The 21,722-nt window shown below is 40.2% G+C and overlaps 1 protein-coding gene across 13 annotated transcripts in view; it reads right to left on the bottom strand.

Annotated features, from left to right (window-relative positions):
• The window catches only part of FMNL2 (formin like 2), a 311,765-nt gene that overhangs the window by 81,576 nt on the left and 208,467 nt on the right, over positions 1-21,722 (bottom strand). For 12 of the 13 annotated variants that reach the window (XM_086718606.1, XM_025933206.2, XM_086718614.1 and 9 more), the window contains exons 4-6: positions 18,032-18,108; positions 8,164-8,247; positions 4,997-5,149 (exon numbers count right to left, since the gene is read on the bottom strand). In XM_086718606.1, coding sequence (XP_086574732.1) covers positions 4,997-5,149; positions 8,164-8,247; positions 18,032-18,108 — 314 coding nt within the window. Of the gene's footprint in view, positions 1-2,449; positions 2,894-4,996; positions 5,150-8,163; positions 8,248-18,031; positions 18,109-21,722 lie in introns of those variants that run through there. The other variant, XM_086718615.1, reaches the window with a different exon arrangement.

The raw sequence follows: 21,722 nt of genomic DNA, 5'->3' as shown, positions 1-21,722 counted from the left end.
CTACATGTATTTTACATCAGTTCTAAAACATTGTACAAACAAAAATCTGAAAAACGCTTACTCATAATCTCGCCTTTGGTGAAAAACAGTCACTATTTTCATTTGATAAACTCTTTTTCAATGCCTTCCCATCTGCACGTAGGCGAAAATGAAATCATATAAATGCAGAACTTTTTGTCTGACTCTTGTCCTTTGTTTAGAAGTTACTTTTTCATGTTTCTATGTAACTTGTTTGTAATAGCTAAGCTATACTGATCATTTATGTTGACAGCATATTGATGAGGGTCTCCAGTAGCTCCTCTGGCATCTTTGCATGAAGTAGAAAAAGGCACATTTTCTGAGAAAGATCAGCAAAAGCCCTTCCTGCAGGGTACAACTGACATAAAGACAGGTGGACACCCTGATATAACAGAGACTATTTACTGAGGGAGAAAAAAATCATCCTGTGAATAAATAGGCAGGATAACATGGTTTAAAAGTTGGAGTCAGGCCAGCTCACTACACATCCCACCTCCTATACTCACTGTTTGATCTCAGGAAAGTTGCTTAACCACTAGAGACCTCAGCTTCTTTGCAGGGATAAGAGTCATCACTATCCCATAAAGCCATGGTGAACAGTAAATCACTGAAGGGCCTTAGAACAGTGCCTGGCACACGGTAGACACTCAATATGTTTTTCCCCCCAATAAAAATCCTATCAATGTCATCTATTACCTTTGTGCCTATTGTTAAATATTTTTAAAAATTACTGACATGGAAAACACTGCCAGGAATGGGGTAACTGTGCTAAAGTGTTTATCAACAACGATCTAAATTTGAACTCTTCGGCTCTTCATGTAAATCCACTAAGGATAATAGATGGTAAATACTCAGTTGATGACTACTCAGGAAATGTCATTCCTTTTGATAATAATCTCAGGAAAAAATGTGAAATTTGTTCTGGGGGATCTTAGGAAGAAATGCTTATGGAAGTTAACATCTTAGAGGAAATGTGGATCTTGGTTCCCTTACCACAATGGGAAGGGTCAGTCGGGGTTACCTACAAGGCATTTGCTAACAAACCCTTGCCAGCTTTGTTTGTCTATGACCCAATGTCTCCATTAAATAGCCCTCTACCTCCATCACAAAGGACAGGTTCTTCCCTCTTTCCCAAACATGCCGGATCTCAGATATACACTTTTGCTCATCTCATGCCTCCTCACTTTACTTCTACCTGAAGCACTCTCCTCACCCTGAAGATCAACTCTGGCCATCACCCAAAGTCCCAGTTAAAATCTGGCCCCTTCTTCCAAGCTCTTAGAATTCTACCCATTTCTTTTAAAACTCAAAACAGAGGGGCGCCTGGGTGGCTCAGTCAGTTAAGTGTCTAACTTTGGCTCAAGTCATGATCTCACAGTTTGTGAGTTTGAGCCCTGCGTCAGGCTCTGGGCTGACAGCTCAGAGCCTGGAGCCTGCTTCGGATTCTGTTTCTCCCTCTCTCTCTCTCTGCCCTTTCCCTGCTCATGCTGTCTGTCTCTCTCAAAAATAAACATTAAAAAAGTAATCCAAACAGCTATTTACTATGTCACTGCTTATTTAGTCTAATGACACTAAGTAACTGTTCTTAAAAATTAAAAATGACTTTCTCTTACATCTGAATTAATACAACCTTTGTCTTCAAAAATCAAACATGTACTCATGTGCATATATAGCATCATTTAATTTAGCCAGACCTATGGCCACATTAACAGAAATCTTAACTGAAGGAAAACTAGGCCCTAAGCTTACAATCCCAGGTTTCCACCACATCAATATCAATGTTTTTACCACTGGCCAAGTTGACAAATTGAGAAGATAAAACCTAACAGTTAATATAACTCAAGGTGAATGTCATATCCTAAAATTTTTAATCTTCCATTTTAAATAGTTAAAAACTGAATACAAAGAGGAGAGTGTCCATCAACATTAAAATTTTGTGTAAAAACAGTGTTTTTCCTTTTTTCTTTCATCAAGCCCCATTTATAAAATGTTGTCAATTTTGTGAAATCCCCTTTCTTCTTCCAAGTTGAACCCCTTTTGCCAAGTGATATAGGGTCAGATTTCTATTCAATCAATGTTCTTATCTGGAGATTAAGATGAGGGAACTAAAATCTGCATTTGGATACAGAAGACACTCTTATCAAACAACGCTACCAGAATAAGCTACAGTACATGAACTCATATCCTTCTACTCTTTTCAAAAAACCTGTAACATTAACACAATATACCTTAAAGGGTCAGATTCTTAAATTGAGGAATCATAATATGCTAACAGAGTGCACCAAAGTTTAAAAAGCAGTGGACTTTGTTCCAGCACAGGGTGATGGTAGTAAGCCATGAGGTTATCATATTATAACCTGGGGATCGGTCGCAATACCCTGCCACCATGCGCTACGAGCTCTCATGGGTGTCGTGTCCACCCGTGACTTACGAGATTTTCCGGTTTGAAGCCTCATCATCAGTGTGTAAACTGAAGCTGCTCCAGAGGCAACGGGGAGAGGAGCAGCTCTGGTGGCATTTGAACTGAAGATACTCAGGCAGAGAAACCAATCTGGTGGTGGTGTAAGACATGAATGGAACCGGAGGGAGAGGAGACAGGAGGATGAGAAAGGACAAAGCAGAGGACGAGAAGACAATCAGAAATGAGATGGAAGAATGAAAAAGAAGGGCAACGAAAAGAAAGCCAAAAAGTGAAGGAAGTGTGGGGAGCAGAGAAAGAAAGGGGAGAGAAGGAGGAGGAGGAAAAGAAAAAAAATGTAAACGATCTTTGGGTATATGAAAAGCAACATGTACCATATGCCTGTACTTCTGATTGTTGTTTTGTTTTGTTTTTTAAGTCACAGATGCTATCAAATGACCAAATACAGAATTAGAATCCAGGCACAAATCCATGAACCACAAGAGTATCATTGATAGACATTGTTCAAAAACAAAAGTCTAAAATAAAAATAAACGTTAAAAAAAAAAAAAGTCTAAGCTTCAGGTCAATAAGCAGCATAAAAGTTACTGCCACCTTGATTTTCTGGAGTTACTAGAACCCGCGAAGGAAGAGTCAAAGGAAATCCAAATGTTCCGTTCCTCAGTTTGAAACTGTTCAAACACAAGACAGAAGAATGTGATATTGGTTTCTTAATTGGTCGTCTTCTAGCACATCTGCCAACCATCCATGTCATATACTTGCTGACTTTCCCAGAACAGCATTTCCATCATGTCTATCTATACTTTTGGTCCATTTTTTTCCAATTTAAAATGAATTCTAACAGGATCTACCTTGAGCCAACTGTCAAACAATGCCTTCCAGGGTCCAGGACTACCATTCTCCTTATACCTAAAATATTCCCATATTTTCCTGATTCTTCCACTCTTCTAGAAACAATGTGTTCTCAATGAACAGTCTTTAATAATTCAAAATTAGGCATAATGAATTATAAATCAGAAAAATGAATCCTGTGAAGGTGGTACCTAGCCAATATATGATACATTCCAAGTAGGAAATGATAAAAAAGTGAATTAAAATGTACTTTTGTCAATTAAATTCCTTACATATAATTATATCTACACTAATGGTAAGAATTTCCATTCCGGTACCAAGGTCATTAGGGAATTCCTCAGGCATGACTGGCCTTTCTTCAACTTCCAAATCAGCCTTGTCCACATGTAAAGTTGACGTAGACTAGCAAGTTATATAGCTCTTGGCCTATTGCAAATACCACGAGACGAACTGAAACACTGCTCTTCATTATTATTGAACCATTCAAAACCCATTATTATTTTTGGCATCTTCAAACGTGGAAAATCTGAATGGTTGATTGGAAGCATCTCATTCAAACGTCAAATCCTTCTGCAAAACTGAACTTTATTATTGAGATATTAACTTTCTATGACCAAAACCTAAGTCAAAGGGACAAAAGGTAAATAAAAGGCTACCAGTTACAAAAAGTCTGAAAGCCACATTTTCACTGATTTACAACTTGACACATGGGACCCCACCACCAATGACCCAATATCCATGGGGATCTTAAACATGGACAGGAACAACATCCACTTGCCAGATCAAGTCTGAAATAAGTGACATAAATTTTTCAAGCTGCAAAGAATAAGCAACATTTGGGAATGAGGCATTTATTAATAAAATTTTTTTATTAAAATTCTGCAGAACAGCAACCTTTAAGAACTTGCACTAGATGTCATCTCCATCTTGACAGACAGGGTTCTGATTTATCCATCCGTGTACCTTAACTCTAACTACAGTGCCTGGCAAATTACAGAAGCTCAAAAATATTTTTCAGTGAATGAATGTGGAAATGAGTGAATAATCAATCGCAGTGACATTCCAGCTGTTAGCAGTAGAGATGATCAGCACCCATCCTTCCTTAGCATGGTGGTATTTCAACCATGAAAGACTAGAGAACAAATTCTTAGGAGGAAACAGAAGGTTGACAACTGAGCACACCTAACCAAAGAAGCACTGCTTAAAGGCATTTCATTAATAAAAAGGATCACTACAGCATTGTGCACCTAGGACTAAGAACACATCCCAGAGAGCACACACCTGAGCTACCAATGGAAGAAGGGAGGGGAGAAGAGTATGAAGAGCCAACAAGGAATTCTTGAGAACCCCAAATCTCAAGAGGTGCTGCCTCTACCCAGAACACACAGCCTAAATCACAAAGTCAGCATCTCCCTGGTTTTGAAAACTTAAGCTGCCGATGGAGTCTACTGCATTCCATCATTTGGCAGAACTTTCTGTGCTGAGTGCAGGTGTGGTGTTCCCAGAAATCTATTTAAAGCTACAGAATATTGTCCCACTGATGCTCCCATAAACTCCTGAAGAAACTTTCCTTTGCATCAATAGAAATCCAAGGGTTGCGTGAGAAGTTACAGCAATCTGTAGCCCAGGATCATCACCAGAAGCCAGGAACTCTGCTGTCCCCACATATCCTATCACAATGCCTCCCTCCTGATTAAAGGAACTCACCGCAGTGCAGAATGCCTTCCTGAGCGGGATACACTGTTGCCCACCGGGGAGGGCAGGTTGCTTCCTCTGTGTAGATCCTCGATGGACCTACTCCAGGGCTTTGATTTGTCCACCGAGCTCTCCACAGTGCTTTCCACGCTTTCAAAATCAAAACTAAAACAAAAGAGAAATGCCACTGAAGCCTTGAGTTCACAGTCACACAAATGCAGGGATGTGCATAACATGCTCCTTCCTAGTATACATTTGCACCTTACAATGGGTAGTCTTTGCAAACAAAGAAAACTGAAAAAGAAACATAAAAGAATTTTCACGGACTCAGTGTTCACTTGCAGAATACAAAATGACAAATACTGGGCAAGGCAAAAAAAATAGTTGAACAACAGCGCAGAAATAAATAGTAATGTGTTATCTGTATTTTACTACAAGGCTTACTAATTTACCAACTGCTAACACTGCTATGGGGGAAGGGGAAGGAAAGATCTTACAGCTGTCTTCATTTTGCTTTAACAAGTCAATATGTAGGCTTAGACTAATTTATTCCTACCCATCAATTTTCACTGAGCATTTTCTCCTAGTGTGTTGGCAAGTGTACTTTTCCAACCATATGTGATACATTACTCGCAAAGTTATGGATTTGCTTTGATTTTGGAATCTCTTCCCAATGTGGTGCTCTTTAAAGTAGGACTGTTGTTTCTCTCTGACATTTTTTGAGGTTATTACTCATGTTAACCATGTTAGAATAAATGGAGAGTTAAGTTGCTCATTTTTGCATAATTTTAGGAACAAAATTTTTAAACAGCCAGGCCTTTGTGTTGTATGCATTTTCTCCTCCCAAAGTTAGTAGCTCTCCTTTCTCGACAAAATACTTCAAGTGTTTCTACCCATAGTTCCACCCGGCAACACCTGATCAGAGAATAAACAGAAGGCAGCTATACTTAATATCACATGGAAGATTCGAGAGGCTATTGCAGAAGAGACAGTAACAATACATATCGGAAAAAACCAGTAGGACTTTTTGTCAAAAAGTTTGACTTTTTATAAAAGTACGATGGCCAAAATAAAGTTCTGTTAGAATTCCGTCAGAATTGTCATCTGCAAACTCGGATGAGCCACTGATGTATCATTAGTGAATGGATCTGGCCATTTTGTCATGCTTTTGGATGCAGGAAGCAAAGCTGAACAGAAAAGAGGTGGGATTGAGTAATCAAATCCTTAAGAACTAAAAATAGAAGTCTACAACTGATACTGGAGAAGGTAAGCTGAGGGGGGCACCCCAAGATCACCCGTGTCACTGTTACTCTCGCCAAGTCACTCTGCAACCCCCAAGTCACTGGTCAGCTGTTCCATAGCTTCCCACTCCTCTCAGCTCACCCTTCCCACCCCCCTTACAGAGCAGAATTAGGAAACACACACCTTAGTTAAGCATCCTATTTAGGGATGGAACATGAACCTGTTGGTTCACATTACCTGGGCTAGGAAACTGTCACAAGCCAAGAAACAGTAAGGAACTTTTCAGCCCATTAGTTTCAAGAAAGAACGTAAGTTATGTATTTATATAAAACTTATCTAAACAAGGCAAAAGCAAACCAAACCTAGCAAGCAGAGAATGTAAAGGCAACGCCAAAAAAATGAGATTAGGAAACCACAGCTCTGAGTTCTGATCTTTTGCTGGGTTTGATCTTATGCCACAACTAGGATCCCCTCGTGGTAGCACCTCCTTTTTCTGCTGGTCCTAAGTGAGGGTACATTTGGGAAAACTGGTTCACAGGCTCTATCGTTATATAGGTAAAGGGTTAATCACAGCAAACATTTCATACATAGCGTGCCATCCTTTTCCATTGAAATTTGCACTGAAATTTCTTAGCTTTTCCTCGATTCCATAACCATTCCTTCAGATTTTAAACAATGCAGCAGGGTAGTATTATCGTGTTTGTCACAGAATATAAAGTGAAAAAGAGGTTAGCAGTTTTTGACATGATGGACATAGACAAGAAACCCCCTTTGGAAGAATAGGCTATAAAAAGTGGGTTATTCCTCAGAGGACAACTTCTTAAAAAGCTAAGAACTTGTCCATCGGTGTCTCTTACTCTACTTCACATCATACACCAGAATTATCAAACCTGAAACTGATTAAGCTAGTCTCAGTTAATACTGTCATTTCTGCATCCGTTAGGTAGGAGTAATTACAGCTTTCTCCTCATGCATTCTCAAGGAAGTGCTGAGAGTTCTAAGATAACAGCTGGTTCAGTCTTAGGACTTCTTTGGAATGATGCGATATAAAAAAACAAGTTACTGCTTTTAAAGGCAGCACAGAGAGAGGGGAAAACACTATCACCCAAGTCAAAATGTCTTCCAAACAAATTGTAAATATAATTATTAAGTATTACTTCCTCAATCTGTGTGTGTGAGAGAGTCTATCGGTGGATACTGCAATCTTTTTGCTTTTTTTTTACTAAAGGAGGGAATGTGGAGAAGAAAATGTCTCATCCAAATGTACATTTCTCATTCCTGTTGTAAATCCTTCCAGAAGCCTCGCAAATGGGAAAATTTTATGAATTAACAAAAAACAAGGTTGAATACATTGATTTTTTTTTTCCTGCTCTGCCCCAATTTTCTCCTCCCTCACCTTAGGAAGGCGAAGTCAAAACAACACAAATATACCCATCAAGTAAAAAAGCAAAGCCTCTGTTTACTCCTCCCCTCAGTCCCACTAGATTTGGTATCCCCATCTGCAATTATTTTCTCTGCATTTGCTAGCACGTACAAATGTATATATTTTTGTTTTGTTTTCTAATAAAAAGAAAGTCACTCTTCTGTGTCATGTGTTATTCACTCAACAGTATATCACATACCTCTTTCAGTATCTGCTAGGGTATTCTACCATATGGACGTAATGTAACTTGAGCACTGAAGAAAGTTACCTCTTTTAAAAATAAGGACTCCTCTAAGGGTGATTTTTATTCCCCCGTTTTACTTCTGCCTTGAAAGCATTTCTAATAACAATTACGTGATTTGCTTTTAGCTACTTGAGTAGAAACAAACCTCCTTAAACCTTACCACATCTGCGGCTGGATTTCTCCCCCTCAATGCGGTATGTAATTTTACCACTCTCTTGCATCTTCTGTGACCACATGAAATTCAAAAGCCAAAAGCCAAGTTTTACTTACGTGACCGCGTACTGCGCAAATGATAGATATTCCACTAGAACATCAAGACCCCTGTTTTCTTCATTCAGAAACTCTCTGACCCATCTGTTAAAAATAAAAACAATTATCACAGAGGTTCATCACATGCTCTGCCATGAGAAAGCCCAGTGAACACAGTTACTGTTCCACCAGAAACTTTCACTTCAAGGAAATAACGGAGGCAGACCTAGACTCCATCACACGAAGTAGGTACTTTTCAATATGGTAACCACATATAAAACCACATATAAAAACCACAGCATTTCAACGTGCAAGAAAAGGGGGCAAAAGGTATACATGTGCCTCCCTTGCATTTTACTGCTTAGGAGACTTGAGGTGACCTGTAGGAAGTGTTCTAAAAAAGGAACCTGCTAAGTGTATTTTTTCTACCACAACTGACCCACAGCCTGCTTGTTAAAGGAGCCAAGACTACACAGGGAACGCGGCAAGCTAGGAACGTGACGACATAAGCAGTGAAGTTCAGGCATGATTCCAAATCCACATTCAAGTCCTTCTTGGCACACTAGGCCACAGAAAACACTGAACTAGCCAATGAGAAACCAGCATTTAGGGGCTTCTGGAAATTCAATAGGGTTAATTATTTGCTTAATTTTTTCCATGAATGTTAAAACCTCTTAAAAACTTGCAGGCGCCGCATACCATCATCAAAGCCAAGACATGACAGATCATGTTTTTCTTTAATTCATTTTAAATAGTATCACCTTGCATTTAAATGGTGGGTTCGAATGCAGTTCAGTGAGAATTTTTACTGATTTTTATTTGCACTTCACCATAACTCCTAGAGATGAAGCAGAGTGGTCAAACAGAACCTTCAGGCACTGAGGATAAACACTTGCTACCACGGATTTCCTCCAGGGCATTCATCTTCAAAGAATGCATGATACCTGATTAATAAGCCTTCACTAGGTACTGACAAGTAAGTAAAAAAGTCTGCTACTATCACAGAAATGGGACTTGAGGTACATCACCCACATGCGTTCCAAAACTGGTTTCCTTCCTCCAAAAACACCAAGCAAAAAACAGGCCCACCAGCTCTGGACACGATTGCTACTCTAGAAGCTAGTTTCGCAAGCCGTTATAACAACAGGACGACAATCGTACGTGTATTGTTAAGGATGAAAAATCCCTTAAAATCTTCGTCTTGACTGAAGAAAAAAAAAAATCTGATGGACTCAGGATGCCTGTTTTTAAATTCTGTTTGGGGCCTTTTTTCCTTTATCCTCAAGCTCATTCTTTGTTGTATTCCTCTCATCTCCATGATGCAAACTCAGGTCTGCAGGTAGCCCCCGGAGGCAGCAAGGTAGGAAAAGCAGGCAGCTTATCTCGTATTTTCCCCCAAGTGTCTCAGGCAGGCTATCACAAAATGTATGCACCTAACACAGCCACATATAAGCAAATAATATCAAAAAGATACCTAGAGAGGAAAGTAAAGGAACACCACCCGTTACGTCTCTTAAGAGCTGACAAGGGGCGCTTGGGTGGCTCAGTCGGTTAAGCGTCCGACTTCAGTTCAGGTCACGATCTCGCGGTCCGTGAGTTCGAGCCCCGCATCGGGCTCTGGGCTGATGGCTCAGAGCCTGGAGCCTGCTTCTGATTCTGTGTCTCCCTCTCTCTCTGCCCCGCCCCCGTTCATGCTCTGTCTCTGTCTCAAAAATAAATAAACGTTTAAAAAAAAAAAAAAAGAGCTGACAAAAACTAAAAGAGCTGGCCACCCGTCAGGCTTCAAAACCACCACATACAGCGTCTCCTGGCTTCTGCCTCTGGATACTTTGTTGATTTATTTTAATTATTCTCCCTTTACAGCTAGATCTCAGGAGGCACGGTACATTTTTAAGTGCAAATAATTAGAAGCCTAGAAATAGTAAATAAATTTTCTTTTTATAAATGGTAGGACACTAAAGCAAGGCTGGCAGTCACTATGGAAATCCGCTCACTAGCTGCTCTGGAAACTCAAGCCTCTTAGCTTCTCCAAGGCCTCTCCAGTGGCCTGGCCTGTGAGCTCTGGCTGGGTGATTGAAACTGGCCCTCAATGGCAGGCATGCAGCATGAATCCTGGGGGCTGGGCACGGAGGTCTTCATTTTAGAATGAAGAGTCACCATACACTCCAGATGATACAGAGCAATCTCAATTCTACACTTTCTATCTCAGTGGCTCATAAAAACACTCCAGTGTAGAAGATGAGAACAACAACTATTGTAGTTCCTTCTGGTTGATTTTCTAGACATAGCCTCTAAAGAGCAGAGATGGTCCAGGACACCCTGTGGACCTATCACTGCCTTAACCACCAGCACTTCCAACTCACGGATTTTAGCCACAAACTAAATGGGAGGCAAATGACTCACAGATAAGAAAATGTTTAAATAAAATAGAGGGAGGGAGGGAGGGAGGGAGCCACGCACGGCAGGAGCCACAATTCTCTTGACTCAAAGTACTAATATGAACACATTTTCATGCAGGGATAAAGACTATTTAGCTAGCTTCTTTTTCTTGAATCCAATGCTATTATGGATGCCTCCAGCCCCAGTTGCTGATTTTGAGAGTAAGTGCCTTAAAAATAATTTTCACAGTGAAAGGCAGGAACAAACTGCACAGTTCCTAACAAGTTGGCTAGAGTGTAACAATTCCTGCCTCTGAGAGGTTTAATTTCATGAGGTTAATCTCTTTTTCTAAACCCTGAGATCTTCCCTGGGTCTTTGATCTGGCCCAGACACCCCTAGGTGATTTAGGGAAGAGTAAGATAAAAATCTACCACAGTGGGGGGACCTGGGTGGCACAGTTGGTTAAGCATCCGACTTGATCTTGGCTCAGGTCATGATCCCACAGTTCATGAGTTCAAGCCCTGCATCAGGTTCTATGATGATGATGTGGAACCTGCTTGGGATTCTGTCTCTCCTTCTCTCTGCCCCTCCCCCTGCTTGTACGTACACACACACACACACACACACACACACACGTTCTCTCTCAAAATAAATAAACTTAATAATTTAAAAAAAAACCTTTTTAAATCCACCATGGTTGACCTCCTTATCCTCTTTGCCAAACGATCCAAGGTTAGCCAAGTCATTTCAGCAAAAAGGCTATGCATTTACGGGAAAAAAAAACAAAACAGTCTTCACTTTTTCCCCTCTCTTATCAATTCCTAGCCCCTCTACACTTGGGATATACTGTGGAGGAGAGAACAGAGGTGAGAGTGAACTTCTGAGGAGATGAAACAGTATACAAACAAAATGGGTAAAGATGAAAACTGGGCAAATTTCAAAGCAGTATCTTTAACCTAAAGGCATAAAAAAAATGGAAGCCCTACTGTGCAGATTCACATACATGATCCTGCAATGACATATAAATTTAGGGTTCCTCTAAAAAATTATTTCCATTTTTCACTTCTGTGCATATTATATAGTTTTTTTGTTTTGTTTTACATGTTGCCAACATGCACACCGTTTCAAATTGGATGATTATAGGTTCTGGAAACAAGAATTATTTCTGACTCTGATAGCATGCATCACTGAGTACCCCCACAGATTCAGTGTAATTACCGTATGTTGTAAATTTGAATTAGGCAAATTCCAAATCAGCTGCTCAGGAGCTGGAAGAGACCATGATAAGGAAAAAGAGCTCTGAAAAAAACTCTTACTCAAGGAAGGAATCTATGTGCAGATGTCAACAGTTACTGTTTTATCATAGACAGGTTCAAGTTGTTTCAGAGTTGCTCGTTTCTCTCTGCTTCCACTCTCCTCACCCCACCCCTGAACCCGGCCAACTTTAGAAACTCATTGTTCTGATCTAGAAAGTGAAGTCTCAAGGGACCTTTTTGGCTCCAAATTTCTAAGATTAAACAAAGCAGACCCAAGATCACAAGGTAAGGGACAGTGGTGAATTCCCTTTGCCAGTCTCCTTTTGAAGGTGCTCCTAATACATGGCGGAAACTGCAGTTGAGGAAAAATCATGCAAAAAAATCACAAGCAGCAAGAGAAAGAAGGTAAGCATCACTCAGATAAACCATCAGCTGCCAAATCTATTCTTCAAGACAGTGTCACAAACGGTTCTTAGTGCAGCCCACACATCACTAGGGGTCCCTGAGACCCTCTGAGGGGTTTGGGAAGTTAAAACTGTTTTCACAAAAATATTAAGATAGTAATTGCTTTCCACAGTGCTGACACCCACACTGATGGTACAAAATAAATGGTGGAGAAAACTGCGACTGGCAGAAAATACACCTATTTAGTGTTCTTCACCCAGAGCACTTGGGAGAGAAAAAAAGTCAGCTTCACTTTAAACTGTCCTTAAGGAAGCAATAAAAAAAAAATACTGATTTTAGTAAAGCTTGTGCCATGAGTTTGTATCTTTTTAATTTTCTATCTAACAAAATGGAAAGCCCACATAAACCTCTCTCCCCTACTTTCCCCAAGTGCCACAGCTGACTCCAGGAAAAGCACTTGTGCAGTTTTTTGAGACACCAACTGAACAAGTTGTTGTTGGGTTTTTTTTGTTGTTCTTTACTTTTTATTTATTTATTTTTTTTACATGAAACATAAAATGACTAACAAATACAGTTACTCTGTCTTGGGTATTTGGCAGACATTTTCTCAAAAGTGAATGAAGTGAGCGTATCATTTCAAGGAAAACAACTGAGAGGATTTGTTGTCCATTAGAAAATATGAGGTTTCAAACAAAAAACTAAAAATTCTGGAACACTTGTATTCCCCACCACGAACTTGACAACTCCCCAATCCTTAAAGTATATTCAGATTACACTGATAATTATTAATGAATGTGAATGTTTTCATAGTAGAATAAAATGTCTCAATCTTTGAGAGATCAGAAAAACTCAGTGAAACCATATTTTCCAAATAACCAATTCATGATGTTACCCTAATTATGCCTGGGTGGAACGACCCATTCAATTTTCAAGATAGAACAGTGGGGTCACCTGGGTGGCTGAGTCGGTTGACGGTCTGACTTTGGCTCTGGTCATGATCTCACAGTTCCTGAGTTCAAGACCCACATCAGGCTCATTGCTGTCAGTGCAAAGCCCACTTCAGATCCTTCTCCCTCTCTCTCCACCCCTCCCCAGCTCATGCTATCTCTTTCAAAATAAACATTAAAAAAAAAAAAAAACCCACAGTGAATTTTAGTTTAACCAAGTACAAAAGCCCATTGATATTCTTTCAGATTCTACAAAGAAATTACCACTCATTGAAGGATGGTGTACTATGAAAGAAGAATATCCACAATTATCTGCAGGTTATTTAAAACTCCTTTTTTCAAGTGCATATGTGTGTGTAAGGCCGGTTTTTCTTCATGTACATCTTCACATACATATACAACATATTACCACAAATCAAATGCAGACAAAGAAGTCAGAATCCAGCTGCCTTCTATTAAGCAAACATTAAAGAAATTTATAAAAATGTAAATCAATGCCATTCCTGTTACTATTTTTTTCTTGTTGCTTTGGAAAATAGATATTTCTCACAAAATATCTTGTTTGTGCTATGTTTATTATTTTGTATTTACAACTTTGTATTTATTAAATATTTACTTTAAAATAAAAATTAAATTTTATTAAATAAGCAAAGTGAAAATTCATCAGTTAAATTTCCAATATGGTAAACATTAAGAGATAAAACCCACACAAACAAAAGCGTATTAAGGTTCAAAATAATTTAAGAGCAAAGGAATCCTGAAATCAAAAAATTTAAAAACTGCTGGTTCAGATAATGGACTTTATGTTTGGACATATCAAGGTTCAAATCTCAGTGCTTCTCAATTGTGTGGACTGAAGCAAGACAATTAGTAACTGACTCTAACTTTCCTCATCTATAAACAGGGGCTCAGAGGTAAAGGGCAATAATAAAAAGATTTTTGTAAGAAATAACACAATGATGGGGTGCCTGGGTGGCTCAGTCGGTTAAGCATCCAACTTCGGCTTAGGTCATGATCTCACAGTTCGTGGGTTCCAGCCCCGCATCGGGCTCTGGGCTGACAACTCAGAGCCTGAAGCCTGCCTCAGATTCTGTGTCTCCTTCTCTCTCTGCCCCTCCCCGGCTTGTGCTCTGCCACTCTCTCTCAAAAATAAACATACACACACAAAAAAAAAAAAAAAGAAAGAAAAGAAATAACACGATGAACATATTTAATAAATGACAAGATCATAATCTTTAGGATTTCTAAGAATCAACACTTAAGAATGAATTAATCATAGCACAGTTTGATATATACACACACCCCAAATCAGCCGTACACCTGTTAAAAGCCTTAGTTATTCTTCTCTCTCTTTTCACTGGCCTGGCCCAGCCAGACCCTGTTCACCAAGATTCTGGGAATTGCAGGAGAAAAGACCTTCACTGAGCAGTTTCTGGGCTCCTTCCCCTTTCCACAAATCTTCTCCCTGCCAACTGACACATTCCTCCCACGACCGCATGACCATTCTTGCAGCTCCAATGAGATAAAGTGAAATGAGCATCTTTCAGGACATCTATGTTCTTGCACTCAGAATGAAAAGTAATTTTCTCTCTTAATGGAGAGTTTTGTTACAATAAAGTACCTGCAAAGAGACAGAACCTCTACCTCAGTGCCAGGAATAAAGCCCATAAACCTACCCAGCTCACCACCACCACCACCACCACCACCACCTGAATCTTATCGCCCTGACATCCAAAATACCACCACAGATATCTCTGCCTACTCACACTGCATAGCCAAAGTGTTCTCACAGTACTTGGCTCCTTTCAAGGGTATTTCAAGTCATTTCAAGGGCTTGGATAAGTCATAATCCAATTCTTCTCTATTATTATAGTTCCTAAAGAGTAAGTGAATAAGATTACTTCTAGTCCAATTCTTACTTCAATTTGGCTCAAAGAAAATTAATTTTCTTTCTCAGAAGATTGCTTCCATTTATACAGTTTTAGGCTTATATCACAACTCAGAACAAACCCTTTGCTGGACAAAGCTGTACCTTGGAATGTTATCTCAGCAAAGTCTCAGACTTTAGGCTTACAATACAAGCATGTGCCAAGAATAACCTTTACAAGACAAGTAGATTTTAAATGTAATTCTTCCTTTTAATTTCTGGGAATCACAATTTCCTAGGTGTCAGGGTCATTTTAGACAGAGAAAGTAACAATCTCTGCATGGAATTCCTTAGAGGTAAAATAATATTATTGAATTATTATTAAACATTATTTTCAATAAGCCTAACAATAATAGTTATCATATTTTGAGTAACTATTATGTATTAGAGCCTATATTAGGTCTTTCATAAGTTATCTCATTTAACCTTACAACATTCATATTGGTAAATAATATCCTCATTTTATAGATAAGAAGTTAACTTAGGTCACAAAGTACAAAGAGCTTATGCAACTCATCTAAATAACTTATTTAATAACTAATCAAGAGCACAGCAAAAATCTGAACCAAGATCTCTTTTTCCATAAGACAATGGACACCCAATTATTCTTCTATTATGGTACCTCAATAAAGGGCAATAAAATCTATGAATACCTTATATAGCACATTGCATTCCAAGAATTCCTCACTGTAATAATTGGTGATTTTCATATTACTAATTCTTCAAAAGACTTTCCAATCAAATGAGGTCAAGCCAGTTAGTTTCCATAATGAAGAGTCCAGTTCAAGTTTGGATTTTCAGGACAGTCAAGATAGGTCAAAGCCCTGGTGCGTGGCTTCATTCCATATAAGGAGAAGCCAAAAAATGGTTGTATGCAACCAGAAAATGAGCCGCCATGAATTTTTCTGCTGCTCGAGCCAAAGCTTTCACAAAGTCTCACACAATAGGTGGTAGACAAAGGGAAACTTCAGATGCTAAAGATGAAAGAAATGTAAGAATCTTTCAACATGCCTATAGTATCCTAAACAGCAAACTACTCGGATTGCTTGCAGATTTGCACTGGCTCCAGGCCAACCCAGGCTCTTCTCTTCAGCCAACTTTGTATCAGAAAGGATTGTCTTGCTTTGGTATTTGATGGTCAATTTCACATTATTTCAGCAATGCTCTTTGACAATTTGTAGAAACCCTGGCTGCAGCTCATTCTACCATTGTCAGTCAAGAAGAAGTGCCAACAGTCCAGGGTTGGACCTTACCAAATGGAATCTAGTTCCTGATCTGTAAATATTGGAAAGTATTTGAGTTTCCTAAGCTTGGATGCCCAACTGTATTAAATCACCACCACTTTCACCCCCAAAAGACAAGCCTCATTGCTTTGATCCCAGGGCCCTGATTACCTTACTTCCTTTCGGGGAAAGAGCTGTCAGATTAGACTATGTAAGAAAAAGAACACGGCATTTTGAACCACAGCACCTGGCTGTACAGCCATAGACTTTATAGGAGTTACTCACCTTCTCTGGTCTTGAATGTTTTTCATCTGTAAATGAAGAACTAGGTAATCCTTAACTTCTCTTCCAGTTCTAATACCATGATTCTATGACCCACTGCTTGACAGTCCATTTTCTTGGACAAAGTGATTATCAACTTTAGAAATCAGTTCATTTTCCAAATACTTCATTCTCAAGGTGACAAATGTGCAGTTATCCTTTAGGAAATGAACATTCTCACCCAAGCTTCATCACCGATAAATCAACCTTGCATTATCTGCAATTTAAAAAAGCTTATTCTGGGGCGCCTGGGTGGCTCAGTCAGTTAAGTATCTGACTTCGGCTCAGGTCATGATCTCGCAGTACCTGAGTTTGAGCCCTGTGCCCGGCTCTGTGCTGACAGCTCAGAGCCTGGCGCCTGCTTTGGATTCTGAGTTTCCCTCTCTCTCTCTGCCCCTCCCCCTCTCACGCTGTATCTCAAAAATAAATAAAAACATAAAAAAAATTTTTTTTAAAAGCTTATTCTGAAATAACTGTGGAAATGAACCATTTGAATGGCTTATACCAAAGCACAGCCTGAAGTAGAAGTAAACTATGATTGCTGGAGTGTATTTGTTTTACATAATAATCTGCAAAATTGTAATGTAACATACATGCAAAACTTCATTTCGAATAGACTTGCAAAGAATGTCGCAGGAAAAAATTCTGAAAGATCTAAAGTCTATAATCTTCTCTCTGTTAAATTCAAAGAATCAAAACACAGAGGGGCTAAATAACTGGCTGGGTGTTAAACAGGTATGTCCGAAGAACTAAAGCTGCAAAAGAGCATATCTGATATCATTCTGCCTTGGAGATGAATCCTCTTATTCTAAGGTACTGTACAATTATGCCATTCTAGGAGTAAGGGAGAATGCAATACAGTTGTACTCGCTAGAGGCAAGTCGCATGCAAAATTCCCAGAAATGCTTAGTGTTAAGATTCTCCCAACTTTATCTTTCGGAGTGGATTTACACTCCTGGTCCTGAAGTCTAGGGATGCAGGACAGAGATACTCAGAACACCTAAGTGCAATGAGGGGCGTCAGGTGACATCATTCCAGTTTCTTGTCCCTTCTGGAGCTGAAGAAAGCACAATGAAGCAACTTCAACTAACCAGGTGCAAGACTTCCCTGAGAGATCCTCCAGGATCCCAGGATACATTACTTGTTTGCGAGTTCCTGATTTGCCAGGAATTGTTATACACACAAGAGACCAAGCACTATCACTGCATCCAAGCAAAGAATTTTAGGATTGTTATTAATATCCGAATCAAAGACCGTCTGTCCTGCTTCTACTGATAGCAGCTCAAGTACTAACAACGGCTCCGCCCATCTAAACCTCAGTCTCTTAATCTGTAATGATCAACAAGGAAGCTGAATTCTTTGGATATGATTCAGCCTTTTGGTAAAGTGTCCAAAAGCCTTAAAGCTAAAATGTTAAATGGGCTCACTTACCCAATATGGTTGGTTCTTAAAGAAATTTCCAGTTCTCTTAGCACTTGTGTGGATTCTTGAACACGCCGCCTGAATTTCTGTAATTCAAGAACACATAATCTCACAAAAAAGATTTCATCAACTGCTATAACTGCCGCTTGTTTAACACAATATGAAAACATCTCTGCTCTTAAAGTGGGCTTCTCTTGCATTTCCTTTTGCAAAGCACACAAATTATTCTCATCATGAAAATTAGCTTGTGCAAAAGGATTAAAAAATTACTTACATCATATACACTAGGTGTCTTTGAGTAAGTACATTATTTTTCCCTACCCTACAATATTCACCAAAATACCTAAGTGTTGGGGTTCCCTTACCCACCCACCCCCAGTTTCAATGATTTCCTAAGACTCCCTCCTAGAACTCAGCATACAGTTGTCCTTATGGCTAAGATTTATTGCACACTAAGCAAAAGGAAAGGTGCACGGGGTCAAGTCCAGAAGAAAACAGATACAAGCTTCCAACAGTCTTCTCCCAGAGGAATCACAAATGATAGTATTTGTGAAATGCCGTCCACCAGAAAAGCTGTCCGCCAGCATTTTTATTGAGAGCTGGTCACTTAGGCATTCTCTGCCTAGCACATACCACAAGTCCAGACTCCCAGGAAGAAAAAAGGCAGTCAGCATAAGCTGTATTGTTGGCATGAACAGTTTAGGCACAGCGAATCCTTCTTATCAGGGAAAGTTATGAACTCCCCTGAAATGCAAGTTCCCAAGTGCCAACTAAGAGCCACCCTTGCAAGGTGGTCTTTCTAAGGCAGCCATCTCAGGACTGTTAGGTTATTTTCTATAGAGCGTAACATTTCCCAAAAGTCAGCATTCAGAGTTACCTCTACCTATGAGCCCTCATTTGGAAGGTCCCTCCTACTTTTGGAATGTCCTTCCTCATTCCCTGGCCAATAAAAACCCTACCAATCCTTCTAGAACCCCCTCAGGTCTTTCTTTCTTCAATGAATCACCCTCTGCTAGTAAATATATGCTTCTTTATCCTCTGAACTCTAAATAATCCCCGTGTATCACTGAGTTGCAATGCACATCCGTTGTCAGGAACACGATTTCCTACTGAAACATTTATTTAGAGTAACCAAAGTCTTAGGCCACTCTGGAAGTAGGACATTTGATACACCATGCCTTTTAAGAAGAGTTCTATGCTCTCTGTGCTACAAATCCAAACCACCTGCATGTTACACAGTTTTCAAGAAAAGGCTGTGAGAATTCTAGCTCAGGATATTAGGGACACTTCTCCTCTGTTACCACAACTGTGGTGGAAATAGGCTCATCCAGTTCCAAAGACGAAGGCATCCAAGGACAGGAAGGAATGGAGGAAGGCTGGAAAGGGAGGATGTGCGGTGGACAGATCCAAGCCCTGCCATGCCACAGGAAGGACCTGGTATCCCGGTGAAGACTGGAAGCCTGCTCAGCAAGGGTGGACTTCTGTTACCTTCTCCTTTCCCCCACCTGCTTCTCACCAGGGCCCCAAGGAAGCCAACAATCTGACGGTTTCCTCTGACTGCCATTCTTAAAGAACTCCAAAGACCTTCTTGGTTTTTAGAATCTGGGTATATTGAGATAGATGAAATTAAAACATCCCCAAAACAATGAAAAAAGAGCCACTCCCCACTTTTGTCAAGAAAGGCCTAAGAAATGACAGAAGAGTTATGTATCAGTTGGAGGGACATCCAAACCCAGTGTCTCCTGAAGAGCTTTCCAGCAATGAGGACCGCTGATGAGGCACAGTCTACAGCCACACAGCTGAGGAACCCATTCCCAGGCCTGCTGGCTGCTCTGGAGAGGCCATTCCCATGTCAGAGTCACAAGTCTCAGACTATCTGCATATGTGGCCTTTTAGAAAGCAACTCAGCGTTCCCAGCTTTGCTTTGTGCACAGTTCTGACTCATTCCCCATGGCCTTTGCTGGTCCTCAGGGAAAGCTCATCATCAGCCACAAGGGCACCCTGTGTAGCACCGAGGACACAATAGGGTATAAAGAGGATCTGCCGAAGGGCTAAGAGGCATACATCAAAATAGAGCAACTCCATCAAAACACCAGGAGATACCAGGAACGACAACAGTAGCAGATAACATTTCTCAGGCATTTACTATGGCAGGCACTACAGTTTTACAACTGCATGGTAACAGAGAAAACCAAACTGACTTTGTCCCTGTATTATATTCTCTCAAGGGCTGTGTAACTGTCAGCGGGACTCGGGACCATGGAGAAACCTTGACATCCACCTCTCTAACACATAGGAAATGACTGTTAGCACTCTGCGCCACGACAATGTATTGAGAATGCTTCAAAACACCACACACAAAAACCATGTGCTTGTGGGGAGCAGCAACAAGGAGCCAGGTACCATCAGTGAGTAGTGTGGAACATTCCCCCTGGCCCTCTCCATTATAGGCAGGCCCAGGGATGAGCGCACAGAGGAGCCCTGGAAATACACGCAATAGGTCTCATTTCACAACTGCACAGCCTGCAGAGAACCACACTCCTTTCTTCATGGTCTTTTCCCATGCGACGTATGAATGCACCTCCCCAAATCACACACCAGCACCGCCTGGTATTCAATGAGGAGGCTATTTTGCAGAGTCCTGGTCACAGAGATATAGAATTTAGGCTCTTCCTCCCCTGCCCTCCAGGATTTCACTTAAAACTATTTAGCAGAAAATCTAAACAGAATATGCTTAAGAAATGTTCTTACAAGACAGCAAATTAAGTATCTTCTATTCAATGTGAACAAAAGATAAATGAGTTAAAGTATTTAAGCTCTCCAGACACAGGTTAGGGAAGACAACTCAGTCTAGACTGTTTGGCTAAAATTGAAAATCCCGATTTGAAATCTTCCCTTTTCCTCACTGTAGTACAGCTGAGAATCTCAAACCTGTTCTAACTGCAAGCCGTGCCTTTTTCCAAGCAAAATTTCCTCTTTCCAGGCTTTAAGCATGAGCATTAAGTTGAGTGGAAAAGATCATTTCCTACTGCCAGCTCCTGACAGAAAGTGCAAGGGTGGTTGATTCAACATCCATTTTATCTTTTTCTCAGCAGAATGACTGATCTTGAAAGGCAAGGCACAGACCAAAGCAGGCCACTCAGGTGAACACATGGTCCGGCATCTGGTCAGGAGTGAAGGTCAGCCCACACAGATATCCTCATCTTTGTCCTTTATGAAGTTATTTGCAATGGAGCAAAACACTCTCTAAACAGCTTATTTGTTTTACATTCTTCGCTTAGCTCAGGAATAATGGTTCCAGAAGAGAACTGGGCCTTTTCCAGGAGAAAGCCACCTTTTCTCTCCAAACATCTCCTTCTTACAGAACTTGAGGATGGACTCAGAGAAGCGTTCTCGAGGAGTATTCTTATCCTCTCCTTTTTCCTAAGAATCTGAGAAATGTTGAGGTAATTGGGAATGGAACTTGCTGTAAATGAGAGGAGCACTCAGTCTACGCATAAACACCAACGTTTCTGCCTCATTTAGCAACATGAGGGTTCCTAATCCTAGGGTCTGAGCCACCGCCTGAAGGTTTATAAATTAGGGAATTTATTTTTTTTTAATTTAACATTTAATTTTTGAGAGACAGAGATAGAGTGTAAGTGGGGGAGAGGCAGAGAGAGAGACACAGAATCCAAAGCAGGCTCCAGGCTCCAAACTG

This window comes from Puma concolor, chromosome C1 (assembly GCF_028749965.1).
Source record: "Puma concolor isolate L17-30 chromosome C1, mPumCon1.1.hap2, whole genome shotgun sequence".
In the NCBI taxonomy this organism is placed as follows: domain Eukaryota; kingdom Metazoa; phylum Chordata; class Mammalia; order Carnivora; family Felidae; genus Puma; species Puma concolor.
Note: the sequence above shows the minus strand (reverse complement) of the source record. Positions and strands in the feature narration are given on the sequence as shown.